The sequence below is a fragment of the Rhea americana genome, unplaced genomic scaffold, assembly GCF_003343005.1.
Source record: "Rhea americana isolate MKP2758 unplaced genomic scaffold, rheAme1 scaffold_276, whole genome shotgun sequence".
Taxonomy (NCBI): domain Eukaryota; kingdom Metazoa; phylum Chordata; class Aves; order Rheiformes; family Rheidae; genus Rhea; species Rhea americana.
This window is the reverse complement of record NW_028186397.1, coordinates 853,896-867,242: the sequence shown is the minus strand read 5'-3', so window position 1 is coordinate 867,242 and position 13,347 is coordinate 853,896. Positions and strand designations below refer to the sequence as shown.

General features: G+C 39.8%; 2 protein-coding genes across 5 annotated transcripts in view; one reads left to right on the top strand and one right to left on the bottom strand.

The window, feature by feature from the left end:
• PLEK (pleckstrin) overlaps positions 1-6,267 on the bottom strand; it is a 62,369-nt gene extending 56,102 nt beyond the window's left edge. Inside the window, exons 1-3 of one of the 2 annotated variants that reach the window (XM_085308453.1) lie at positions 5,249-6,267; positions 1,145-1,291; positions 672-734 (exon numbers count right to left, since the gene is read on the bottom strand). The gene's annotated coding sequence lies outside the window, so the exon portion shown is untranslated. The remainder of the gene's footprint in view (positions 1-671; positions 735-1,144; positions 1,292-5,248) is intronic. The other variant, XM_085308447.1, reaches the window with a different exon arrangement.
• Positions 6,268-6,816: 549 nt separating this feature from the next.
• Positions 6,817-13,347, top strand: part of PPP3R1 (protein phosphatase 3 regulatory subunit B, alpha) — a 39,322-nt gene continuing 32,791 nt past the window's right edge. For 2 of the 3 annotated variants that reach the window (XM_085308456.1, XM_085308457.1), the window contains exon 1: positions 6,819-7,026. In XM_085308456.1, coding sequence (XP_085164582.1) covers positions 7,024-7,026 — 3 coding nt within the window. In that variant the 5' untranslated portion in view covers positions 6,819-7,023. Of the gene's footprint in view, positions 7,027-9,231; positions 9,268-13,347 lie in introns of all 3 variants that reach the window. The other variant, XM_085308455.1, reaches the window with a different exon arrangement.

Below are 13,347 nucleotides of genomic sequence, written 5' to 3'. Positions count from 1 at the left end.
TTGGAGAAGAAAAATCTCTGTCCAAGCATTTTTTTTGCCAGAGAGTTAAGCAACAGCATGGTTGATCAGAAAAGAACCTTAAATTCACTGAAATTATAAAGCCATTTCACACCAGAAATTAGAAGGCATTTTGCCAAATATGCAATAAGGAAAAGAATCATGATTTACAATGTACCACAGTAACGAGCTGCACCCCATTACTGGCAAGTGCCTCTTAATTAGGCTGTCTGTTGCAACGCGGAGGCCCAAAGACTTAAATCACACTACATTTTCAGATAAACACAGATTACAGTGTGTCCAGCCAAGTTACAGCTCCTGTAAGGAATTCTTTACCTTCTGTGGAGAACAAGAGCTCCTGACAGGCATAACAGCTATGCACAAGAAGATGCAGTCTTACGAACTCTTTTCTTCCAAGGAAGATGATGATGCCAGGAAACTGAATCTCTTCATTATTCCTAACTATGCAAAGCTCAAAGGCCAAATATTTAGTGGCAGAATCTATATATTCCAGCATCAGGTTGAAAGGATGAGACTCAGGACATCCAAACAATTTGTATTCAGAATCTGAACCAGCTTTATGGGAACAAAATACAGAATCTTCAACCGGCAGTGTTAGAACAAACTGACTCTTGACACTGAAAGCAGCAGAGCAGGACTGCAACTTCACTCACCACCAAAGACCGAAGGCAATTTTCTAGCCCATGCTACAGATACCATGGTAGTTTTCAGGCATTCTGTAAGAGAAAGGCAGTATCCAATATGGCAAGTCACACACTGACAAAAAGGCACAGCTGATAGACTAGACCCTCTGCATCTCAAGAAAAGATCATCTTCCAGAATAGTCTTGCTACGTCTAAAGTAGTAAATCCTATCATAGCTATGAAAATATAGTTAATATTCTGCATTAGCACAAAATATGCACTGGATCCCTGGGAGTTCTCAGAGGCACTTCTGAGTTCCAGTGGCAGAAGATCACTTCCTGTGGCAATCACACTTAATTGGTATTTGGGGTTACATTACCTCCTCTTTCTCAAACTGAAACTACAAACCACACAGTCCACAGTATACTCTATCTACAGAGTCCCTACATAGCACAGAATGGGAAATCATACAAGCAGTGCTCAGAAAAAGAAAGATTACTTACCTCAGTCTGGTCTCATCTCCACAGTCAAGATTTGTCATGGAGGCCTTGAACAYGTACATTGTTAATGATATACATGATCAAATTGCATCACATTTATTTTCCTTAAAAGTATTAACAGCTTATTTCATTTTCACACAGATGATGGCACTGTAAATGAAGACAGGCAGAATATTAGGGCATTGAGATCACAGCAATGAAAGCTATGGAAAAATGCACAGCTAAGGTGGTTGCCGTTTACAATATTATACAATAGACAGCACTTGTTAAAGCAATTCTTTTACTTGTCTGTGATCACAGAAAGGGTCAATGCTTCACTACGTTCATTAAACTCTACACAGCACACATACTGGTATATTAAAAGGTAGTTCAGTCAAAGCAACATTTATTTTCACTAGTGTCAAAAGAGTCAGGTTACTTCTAGGTATTTACATATCATCCCCCAACTCACATTGTTGGCAGATCAAACAGTTTCCCAGCTTTCCCTCCACCACAAGGCGGGGGGGGGGGGGGGAAGAAAAGACATTTTGGCATTGTTTCTGTTCAAACTCTGTTGTTTCACTATTAATTTGTTGGTCTGATTGATATTTGAGTCATCACCTGCAAAATTGGCCAGAACCTGGACAAATCAGCCAACGCATGCTCAGTGATAAGACAGGTACCACTTTAAAATAATTCAAGTGACTGTTTCTACAATATCAAAGGTACATACATTAAAAGCTCATTAATATCCTGCACAGGGCAATTTCTGCTATTTAATCACTACTGCAGGAAGATAAGACTATCACAGCTCAGACTGATGTATGTATATCCTTAGGAGAGTGAAACATAAACAATCCTTTGTAACTGAGCTAGACAAGCACAACAGTGAAAAAAAAAATCAAACTGTATTCGTGCTTGCAGTATTTACTCCCAGTTGCTGTGAGCTCTTCGAGCAGTCAGCCCACTGTTCTTATCAGACTTCCCCAGAACAAATGTTTTTTTCAAAAAAAAATCAGCGAATTTTACCAATCTAAACTACAGCCGGATGCCATCACAAAATCTTCAACAGCTGCCAGACAAATAAGGTCACTGTATTTAATTATTATGCCAACAGCATAGTGTCAGGATAGATTGAGAATAAAAGGTTATATTTTTCTTGCAAATTGTTTCCATATATTTGTTCTGTGGAGAGCTACCTGATACAGTGACATAATTACAGGCACAGGGTCAAAGACAGGGAAAGCATTTTTATCCCCAATTTAGCATAGCTAGCACTGACAAGTTTAGGAAAGCAAGCAAGCCCTGAAGTTTAAGAAAKCAGAAGCCAACTCTTTATAGCCCAGTTAAGAAAAAAATATATTTAGTGAATTGATTTTCAAACCTTGGCTACGAGCTCAAAATGTAACTGAAAAAAATAATTCTACTATCAGGACATTTAATTCACAACACCTCAGGCACCATGTCCCCTGGAATCCACAAATCAAAACCACTTATAACAACAGTTTTAGTATATATAGACATGCTATAGATACCTATACCTCCACATCTGCTCTAACTAGCTGAACTCTACTGTCCCGCAGTAATGCAAAATGATCCAACAGTTACCAAAAAACATCATATTAACCTACAGCTTCATAAAGCTTCTGCAGTCCACACTGCTTCTAGTATTAAGAACAGCCTCATTCTTCATTTTTGAGGTAAGAGAGAAGCATTCTCCTGTGTCCCTAACCTTCTTATTTGACCTTTTTATCAGCTCTATCTTATTGGATCTGAAACACATCATCTCCCTTGTCTACTAAATCTTGGCTTGAATTTACACATACATATATGCAAGAAAATAAGAACAGACTCCTTTTAATTTCTTTCAACCAAAAAGACAGATGTAGGTGTAAGAGAAATACAATGAGAAGTACTTTATCTTTCCATCCATTTGTCAGTTTTAGTCAGTATTATATATTTAGATTTGGTTATTATTCTACCTGTTATTGCAGATAAAATAAGATGAATAAATATGGTGCACCAGTTTTAAAGACTTAGGACTTCAGTACCTGCAGCAACAGGGCAATTCAATTCAAACATTCTGAGAAGGACAGTTCTCATTTCTGTCTAGAAAGCCTTCCTCTTTTGCTGATAATACACTGCATCCTTCCTCCTTCCCCCACCCCAGTAGCTAAAGGCACTTTTCTTCAAAGTCAGGTCATAAAAGGTGTTTTCTTTTCCTTTTAAAGTGTTACAGAATGAGAGTTTTTATATTTATTTTTATAAAATATAACAGGAGCCAATAAGAACACTTGTAAGCTTAAAAATGGCATATTTTTTAAGCTATACTGCACTGCTCCAAGAGTTTACCTGCTTTGCTGTGAAAAGCTGCTTATGGGCTGCTGTTTAGGGTCAGGACAGAAGATTATTTAATTAGGTGGCAGCCCTCACCCTGTGTTAACAGACACAGGAATACTCCATTCAAGATAAACTCAGGGACATTTGTGATAAGGGATGTATATATGAAGAACAGAACATGGCAAGATAAAGAAGGATATTCTCAGAGGATCATGGCAAGATAAAGAAGGATATTCTCAGAGGATCAAAGATACACATTGTACTAAAAAACAAGAAACTTAAAAGATAGATAACACACAACAAATCGCATTTAAGAACTACGCTGTGAAAAGAATTACAGTAGAGGCTGGTCACACAACCATGAGCATGGAAGTTGTTTTCAAAGCATTAAGTCAGGTAAACCATATTATTATTGTTAATGTCACTTAAGAACGCAAATAGGTACATAGTTAACTTATCTGTTTATTTATCTGTAACTAAAAGGACTTTTAGTTATATGCAAAAATATAATTATTCTGAAGTTGAACTGTTATAATTATGCTACAAAGAAGCTTTACTAAGAGCCCGAAACTGACAAACTACAGAGTTGTCTGAAATTTATTCTAAAGATGTATTTAAATATCTATATTTGAAAAAAAAAACTATTCAGAAACACAGATAATGTAAAATGTTAAACACAAATCATAGTTTTGTACAGATTCTTAGCTTTACATACTAACAAATGTCATCTTGTATTTTAACCTCTTTTAGAAATCAGATATAAAAATAACACAGAAAAAGGAACTAAAATAAGTTAGCATGTCTTCACACTGTATCTAAAGTTTCAAAACTGCTGGCAATGGCATAACTGTATTAGAAGATAAAAAATGTATTGTTATAAGCTCTTGGCTGTCACTGCTTGAAACATAAAAAGGTAACAATTAAGGTATTGTATTCCTCATTTCTGTTTATTTCTGTCCCATTACACTATGCAATAAAAATTCTAGCCACCTTCAACTTCAGTTAACTGATTTTGCTTCAGATTTGCATGTGCGAGGTAAGGCTGCAGTGAGAGAGAAGCATGCAGCAAGGCTTTTATACCAGGTTATTTTACATCAGAACTTTTCTTTTGGAGTTCTTGTAAGGCTTTGTTTGTTCGTTTGTTTGAATGTAGGGCCTAGTAAATTGTAATACTAGCTTTCAGTAAAATCTAGGAATGTTTTCTTCCTAGATGCCTTAGCTCCTGGTTTGTTTTCTAGAGAACTGCTGTCCTAACCACCTGCACCTGTTAACAAGCACAGTGCAAGACAACAAGAACTTCCTGGACCTCAGCCTGGATCAGACTATTTCATTCTGCATAACCTCTCACCTCAGCAAAGCGCAGGTTCTTACCACGTGGGCCTTTTTTGCTGATTTGCTATTAACTTAAAACTGAGAGCTACAGAGTAGCATTTGTTTTGCTTTCTTTCAGTGTGAATTACATTTGCAGATACTTGTTCATCATCATGCTCCTCATTTACTTAGCTTTGCCAGATTTTTCCATATAACAGTGTCCCTAGTCTATGCTTTGTCTGCAACTCTTCTCAGTCAAGCTTACCTTTGTTTGCAGGGCATAAAGGCAAGCTGAATATCAGTTCCTGAACAGAATCTGAAGTACGTTTTTGTCTGTCATTAATAAATGGATAGTTCTTTTGAAATTGTTGATGTGTTTTGTTTCAATCTGTTAGATTAGAACTTTTAATATGTTCTTGAATTTCACGCAGAGGAAGTGAAATAAAAGATGAATATGCTTTTGTACAGGAGACTCACCATTCCTCCTAGCATTTAGATATTAGCATTTGATTTCAAGAGGCTCCGTTTCTCCAGAAACTCTTAAGTTAGCCTTACCTAGTCTTAGACCAGCTCAGAGTCCCACAACAGGGCTACAATGATGAGGCAGTTCCTTTTCCAAGATGCCAAAAGGAGAAGAAATGGTCATTTTAGAATGGAAAGCCACACTCAACTATGATCCTAGAAAAAAGTAACTTGGTTTTAATGTAATAATCTAGTCTCCCCTTCCCCACAAATAATGCCGTCCTTGCTGAACTTGGCAGAACTGATTTGCATTTCCCTACCAAGTATCTGGCTATTATAAGCCAAATATCAAATGTCTGAAAAACAACATCAACATGACACTGAATCTATTCTTTGGCAGTATTAACACAACAATATTTTATAGGTAATTGTTATTTTCACATCACCACTTCATTTGTCACAATGTTACGCACTATGTTATGATGCTCCAAAATAGTCACTAGAGTGAGCAGAGAGAGAAGGGAAAAAGCAGCAAACAGAATGTAAAATTGACCCATCTCTACTATTTTACTTTACCCTTCATAGAGGTTTTAAAGGCATGATCTGGCCTACTTAAAACTTTACAACATATATATAGGTCATTCCCTGAGGCTCAGTCTTACTTCTGCAAAGTAGTTGCATTGTCCTAAATCTTGCCTCAAAAGGGCTGTTAAGACTGCATCTTTTGTTTTATTTTGCACTTAACTGTATCAGTCATTTTATTTTACAGACTGATCGGTGCATGAAGTGTCACAAAACCAGACAGACACAGGAAGGCTTTTAAAAATTATCTGGTCAAGAAAATTCTGTTAGTTTTCTATAATTAGCTATTGATACAGAAGAAACACATTTCCTGAAAAGCTGTAAAATACTGCATGCTCTCCAGTGTGGTCAGTTTTCCACAACATTACATTAGAAGAGGGCAAGTGCCAGAACAACAGGACACCTGCTCCCACACAGATCCCATAACCAAAGGCCCACACTGTGCCTTCCCTTTAGCTTCTTTTTTTTTTTTTTTTCACACAGCAGAAGCAATGCTAAAAGTGAGAAAAGCAGCTAAAGCACTAAGGGCCCTGACCACAGTTTGCAGAGGAGCAGGAGGGGAAGAGGGCACGTGAGTGACTAACGACAACCGGAGGAGCTGAAGGGCCCCAAAGCACCTCGGGGCCCGCGAGGAGGAAGAGCCTCCTTGGKCAGGGAGGCCCAGGACAGGGTAGGAGCCTGTGCTCTCATTAGGCTCCATTTGCAGAGCCCCGTGCGCGGGCCCTCCCCGCGGCCGCTCGGCACACTCCCCACCTCGCTGCCTTTACCCCAGCACCCTCGGCGGCGAGGCAACCCCACAAAGCGCCGAGAAGACTCTTCTCGTCCTGCCTCTACCGCTGCTGCCACCATCACCACCCCCTCACACACCCACACATCGACTGCCATTTTACACGCCCCTGCCGCCAGCTCGCGGACGTCACGCGCCAGCCCCGCCCCCCGCCCCCCACCCCGGGCCGAGGCGGCGCTGGGTGCCCGGATGTGGGAGGCGCCGCCCCTGGCTGCCGAGCGTTAGCGCTGCGCGCGCCCCCTCCCCTCCCCCTCGCCGCCTGCGCGCCGTTGCGGGTCAGCGCGAGCCACTGCAGCGAGGGGAAGCCGGCGGCGGCGGCGGGCCCGGGGCGCGGCGGCGGCAGCGGCGACGAGTGAGGGCAGCGAGGCCGGGGCTAGGTCGATTCAGTTGCGGGGGAGACTCCTGACGCCCACCCGCCACCATGGTGAGGACCCCCCCCTTCCCCTCTCCTGCCCCCCTCGCCAAGCCCCCAGCCCAGGCCTGCCGGAATATTCCAGACCGCCTCCGGCCGCGGCGGGGGGGGGGGGGGAGTGATGGCCCGGCCCGGCCCGGCCCGGCCCGTCCTGGCTCCCGTTGCCCCCATCTCCTCCGGCTCCCGCCCAGGGGCCGTCCGCGCCTCGCCGGGCTTCCCCGTCTGCTGTGCCCGTCCCTAGCATCTCTGGGGGCCGGCGCGTCCCGCTGCCTGCCCTCCGCCGCCCACGGCCGCCGCCTCTGCCCCGCTCACCCCGCTTGCCTCTCCGCCTACTCCCTGCGCTACCTCCCCCCGCTGCTCGCTCGCTCCCCTCCCCCCCACCCCGCCAAGTGCTTTTCTGCCTCCATTCCCACGTTATTTCTTCCCCTTTTCCTCCAGCACCTCCAGATATTCCCCCCCCCCCCCAACACGCACACAGGCGCACTGCTTTCCCCCTAAATACGATTGCCCTCATTCACTTCCAGCCCTTTCCCGAAATCCGGGGGTTCAGATGCTACGGCCTGCGCTTCATCTGTTTTCCAGATGTATCTGCATTGCCATAAGCGAACCCGTCGTTTTAGCAGCGGTGTCTTGCGGGGGTTGTTTTGCAATCTCAATAGGTTTCTCCTCCCCCCGCCCTTGGTGCAGCAGCGTTTTTCTGTTCATGTGCAGACCGGAAAGCTATAATGCACGTAGCCCATGGCAGGAGTATGCTAGATTATACATGCTTTAATTGCACAGGTTTAAAAGCTAGCTCTTTAAATATGGTACGTGTGTGCGTTTTGAGGCTACAGAAGGAAGATATGCAGTATGTCCAGGTGTGTGTATTTGAGTTGCCCTGTTTTTTAAATCATGGCGATTTAAATTTCCCTTTTACTGCCGTAAAATTAGTCTAGAGCTACAGTATGGAGTCSTGTACTATTTTACGTCGACACTAGGGGTGTCTCCTGCTTGCCACCACTGCCAAGAAATCAACGCCCTTTTTTTAATAAACATTTATTTTAGCCTGCAGGAAGACTCTGGCAATATTTTGGTTCTAGAATTGGAGAATTACATGCACTTTAAATTTTTTTCATTCTGACCTCTCGGAGTGCAAGGCCAGTTGCTTATTGCCATTTCACAGTAGACCTCATAGAACCCAGGAGCCAAAGATGGGTTTCCTTTTGTTTTTAAACAGAGAATTGCTATATATACTTTTTTAATATAAAGTTGTGGCAGAAGCTGCTTTATGCTCAAGCTTTCTTTGCATGTATTCTTTGATGTCTGTTAGATAAGTATTTGGAGAAATACTTCAAAATGTTTAGAGACTTGTTTTGTTTTGACTTGTGGGTTAAAATGATATGTTTACTGAATGCCTTCACGGAGTCATGGGCTACATTGAGACTGTTGGAAAAGAAAGCTCATATTTTGAAAACAAGGTATTAGTGAGATAAAGAGCTTGAAAACAAAAATTATGATCGGTGCTGATAGTTGCTATGAGTATGTAGATGGAGAATGGTCATATTCCATGCAGTAGCTGGGCTCTTGCTGCCCTTAGTTGGGTCTTCTATGAAAATATTGTTCTCAGTGACTTGTCTGATGAGATGTGCTAACGTGCACAAGAGGAAAGAAAATGTTACTTAACAGTGGGATCTGTATTAGAGTGCTGCATAATGAATTTAGCTCTTATGTATGGGTAGCTATGATTAAGACAGAATGGGGAAAGAATCAAAATTATCCTAGAATCCTTTGCTACTAAAATAATAGCATATAATAATGTTCATTATTATTTTGTGATTCCTTAAGCAGTATTTCTGTACAGTCAATTGGCATGCTTTAAATGCAGATGCATGAAAAAGCTACTCTGGATATTATTTTTGTCACTGAAAGTGTTTGCTAGAATGAGCAGTAACAACACCAGGAGAGTTTTCACCATGGCTTTATTAGTACCCCATTTCTGATAGCTTTAGAGGCCTTGTAGTTTGAAAACGAGGCTAAAACGAAGTAGCTGATAAGCATTAAAAAAAAAAGTGATTTAGGTTACTGTTATTTTTACTACCTTCATCTTGTGGATCTATTTTGGGAAGAGAAATAGAAATGAAATAGAAATAGGTTCTATTTCGACTTTTTTTTTTCTTTCTATTTTTAATAGAGACCATTTTCACAGTTTGGAGTAACATTTCTTTTGTGTTCCTACAGGACCAGAGAGCTGGCAGTTAGATGGAGGAAAAAGAGGTGAATGTGCTGTTGTATTCATAATAGATATTTTAAGATAAAACATAAGTATTTAGTGAGTCAGTATAACCCTGAATGTTTTGGTATAGCTGTTTAAATTATTAAGAGTAATTTTTTAACAGGCAAAGAGTACCAAGTTGATGAGTTTGTTACATAATGTTGGATGCAATGTTGATACGCTATTTCTGCCAGAGTTGATTTAGAAAATGCTATTCACAGAAACGCTTGCTAGAAAAAGATAAATAGCATAGGTAGAGGATACTGAACAGTCTTGGTCTTTGATAAATTCCATTTTGTTCAAGCAGCCTATATTCTAATAGGGAATGCCTCACAGGGACTGATTCTTATCTAGCTTTTGAGCTTCATAGCTGCAAAACAGAAGACAAAGAATTCCACRAAAGTAAACCAAACCACTTTATGTAACATGCATATCTTTTTTAATAAGCTGAAAAGAATCTTTGGGAATCTTTTGAACAGACTATTTTAAATCTGGACCCTACTACTGCTAACTCTGCTGAGAAGTTCTGATTCCCTTTGCTTGACTAGTGGCACTTAACACTACTTTAGTATTTTTCTCTAGCTGAAGTGATTCATTCACAGGCTGATCTAGAGCAGTGTTCGTAAGCTACTGAAGTGAAGGACTACCAAAACTTTTTCTGGGGGGGAAAAATAGCAGAACATCTTGAATCATTGTTTATTATTTGGCAGGGAGAGTGCTAAAATAAATGCTTGAGTGAAGAAAAAACTAGTTATTCTGTTGCAAAACGATAATTTCACTGCTATCTTTACAATGATGCAGAATTGTTACAAAATTGAATTTATTATTTATTTTACTCCTGAGTGCAAGCTACAGGCAGAAGTCAGGAGCTGAGAAGCAATTGTATGGTCTGTCCTACAGACCACTGGTGGTTGATCTGCTACAGATGTAACTTGTCTAGAATTCAAGCTGTAAAGCTCATGTGTAGGTCTTAAGGAAGAAGTACTTGGTAGGTTTATTTAAGGCAGTTTGCTTATTAAAAGCTTTTATTTTGGAAGTGATTGTAAAGAGGCATAAGTTTAGAGGCTAATCTGAATATGCGAATTTACTTAGCTCTCTGATGTTCAAAGGAAGACAGGGGGAAGAGTGAAGAGACTTTCGTAAGTAATTATGTTTTTCAGTATTTCTGTAATGGAATAAAGTTGGAATTCTGTCTTATAGGGGTAACTTTTGATTTAGCAAATTTGATAACAGTGAAGAATGAAAGTTGGTGGAAACCATGTTTGGTGGGCATGCCTCAGGAACTTCCAAGGCATTCATCTTATCTGCTAAGGCATCTGACTTCACTTTTACTCCTGACCTCAGTCTGAGAGTCAGTGAGCACTAAAAGGGAAGCATTAAGGGACTGAGTTTAATAACATCTAAATCAGAGTTTCTCTAGACACTTAAAGGAGGAGATGTGGCCAGTTCTGACTGTCAGTGCTGGAAGAGATGAGATTTCAATTCTGACATTTCTAGGGAAACAAATGAATCTGAAACACATATTTTAGTGCTAGACTGTTTCTCAGTTTGCTTCTACCTCATTTTTTCTCACCTATGTATATCAGAGATGTGCAAAAAACTGTTAAAGTATGGTTAGGCTTCTTTAAGAAATATTTTCTTCACTTTTGCTTGAGGTGGTATATTTTAAGAAGAAATAAAGCTCTGAAGATCTTATAGCTTCCCTATAGCCGAGTGTTGGATCAGTGCTTATCTGGCACTGCCACAAAAGGAATAGCTTTTTTTAGTTATAGGTATATTTAATAGTTTTGTTACACTATAATTCATAAATTACAACTGCACAAGATTTTTCAGCATTCCTTTGTTTTCACTATTAGTAAGAGAATTTCTTTCGTCTTTCTTTCCCCCCTCCCTTTTTTAACTGCCTATGATTCTTTAAGTTTTGTTGAAGAAAATTATATCCTCTGCTAAAATGTTATATAATGTGAAGTCTGAATGGTAGTTGAGCATGAAACTGTTTTGATTGAATTGTGCGAAATGGTGATAAAAAACTATGTTTATAGGACAACATTTTTTTTGGGTAATTTGAGCTAATTTACGATTTCTTGAAAACCATTCGCTCTTGATTTCCTTGCCCCTCTTCTTTCCTCCCCAGTCCTTTTTTCCTGCTCAGGATTGTAATGTACTGTGAATTTCTAATCAGAAGGAAGAACTGTGCTGTTCTTTGTTGTATAGCAGCAAATTCAGTTAGTGTCACCTTTCCCTATTTTCCATCTTTGTTCCTGGCTTACAGCCTTTTCTCTGTTTCCACATCTGTTTATTCTTGTGTACTCCTTACTGAAAGACCACAGAAGCAAAGGTGGTTGATTGTACTTCCTATGTGCTAGTATTTTTCCCCAGAATCTTCAGCAGAAATGGGGAAAGTGCTATTCTGTGATGTCCTAGTCACGATCAAACTCCTCTGCTTCTGGAGGAAGCACTAGAAGGATGGGGGAGTGAAGACTGAAGTGTTGAGTGAGGAATGATGAGAGGCACAAATCTGTATGTGTGTACCTGTATGTGTGTTTGAGAAGTGCTTACAGGGTATGTAGTTGGAAACCTCTAAGCAGGGTATTGTAAGGACATAATGACTTTGTTTTTACCTGCAAACTGTTGTTAATTAAAATGAGGAAAAAGTTTTGAACTCCTTACTGCTGGGAAATGAGGAGTTTTATTAACTTGATTAAATTATTTTAAAACTTTCTTTTTTTTTAACCCAGTGATCATAAGAGCTTATCTTGCTATGCTCTTGTGAAGCTGATAAATATTGTCCTTGTTTTATAAATGAAGAGTTGAGGTCATGTAGGGGGAATAACTTGTCTGAGGCCCTTTTGATTGTCCAAAAGCTAACAAAAGTTAACTGGGAAATGGAAAATGTGTTTGTGGCTATGTAAATAAAAAGTCTAAAGCAAATGAACTACTAAGAATTTTGAGGTCTCAGGACTGATAAATCATTGGAGTTAGAATGCAACTTTTATGCCACTAGAAAATTTGTTATACGCTGTCCATTTAGTTCAGGACATATGATGGTATATAGAGCTCAAAAGCTTAGTTATACACTACCTTCTTTCAACATCTTTGTATCAGTATGTTAGCTCCTCAGTGCCTTCTTTTAAAGGTTAGCCCTGGAAGTGGGCCTTTTATATCACATGAGAGCTATTGAGTTTCCTAGATGTCATTGGCCTAAAGAAAGTAATTTCAACTCCAGCAGTTTGAGAAGGATCTGCTACAAAGATTGCCTTGCTGAATGAAGTAGGACAGAATTGGATAAGGAGCAACATCTTTTAATCTGGCATAGATGGATCTCTTTCAGTGTACCAGTTCAAGTACTTCTGGGATACTTTCACTGCCGTTGCCCTGGATCAGTGATCAGAAAGTTTCATTAATTCATAATGATATAATTTATAATCATATAACTAGAAGCAATATACACTTCTTGACATGTGATGTAGCTAGATTATTTTGGTCACCATTTGAAATCTCATGTTTGCTTAGTAATGCTGAACATTGAGATAATTTCAACCAAGGTTAAAGTTAAAATGTAGCTTGTCTTCCTGTGCGTATCTATTTATATATAGTTTAAATGACAAAAGTCAGTGTGGAGAAGGTTTGGGTTTTTTTAGGTCATTCAGGTGTCTTTACGAATAAAAATACCCATACCTCTGAAGTGCAGTCATTTTGGAGATGGCAGTTTATTTTAAATAAATTGGAAAAATGTAATGGTGATGTTTTAATTTAGCTTTCAGAAAGCACAACTTATGAAAACTTTAAATTGGCAGCTATTAGCAACTAAGTCTTTTCCATATGTAGGAAGACCAGTACAAAATATTATGTATATTGCTTTGAGATTGTATATAGCACAGCCACAAACACATTATTTTAACTGCTTGTGAAAACTATATAGTCTCCAGCCTTTTCTGCACCATTTATATCTGGCTTGCTGGTAACTTGACAGTTGACCCTGCTGTCGATATTCTGTCCCACAAATAAGGAAGAATCGCTTGAGAAATAAGTAAAGATTAACTGTGTTAATGAAGACTCAGAAACTCATTGAATATATTGGA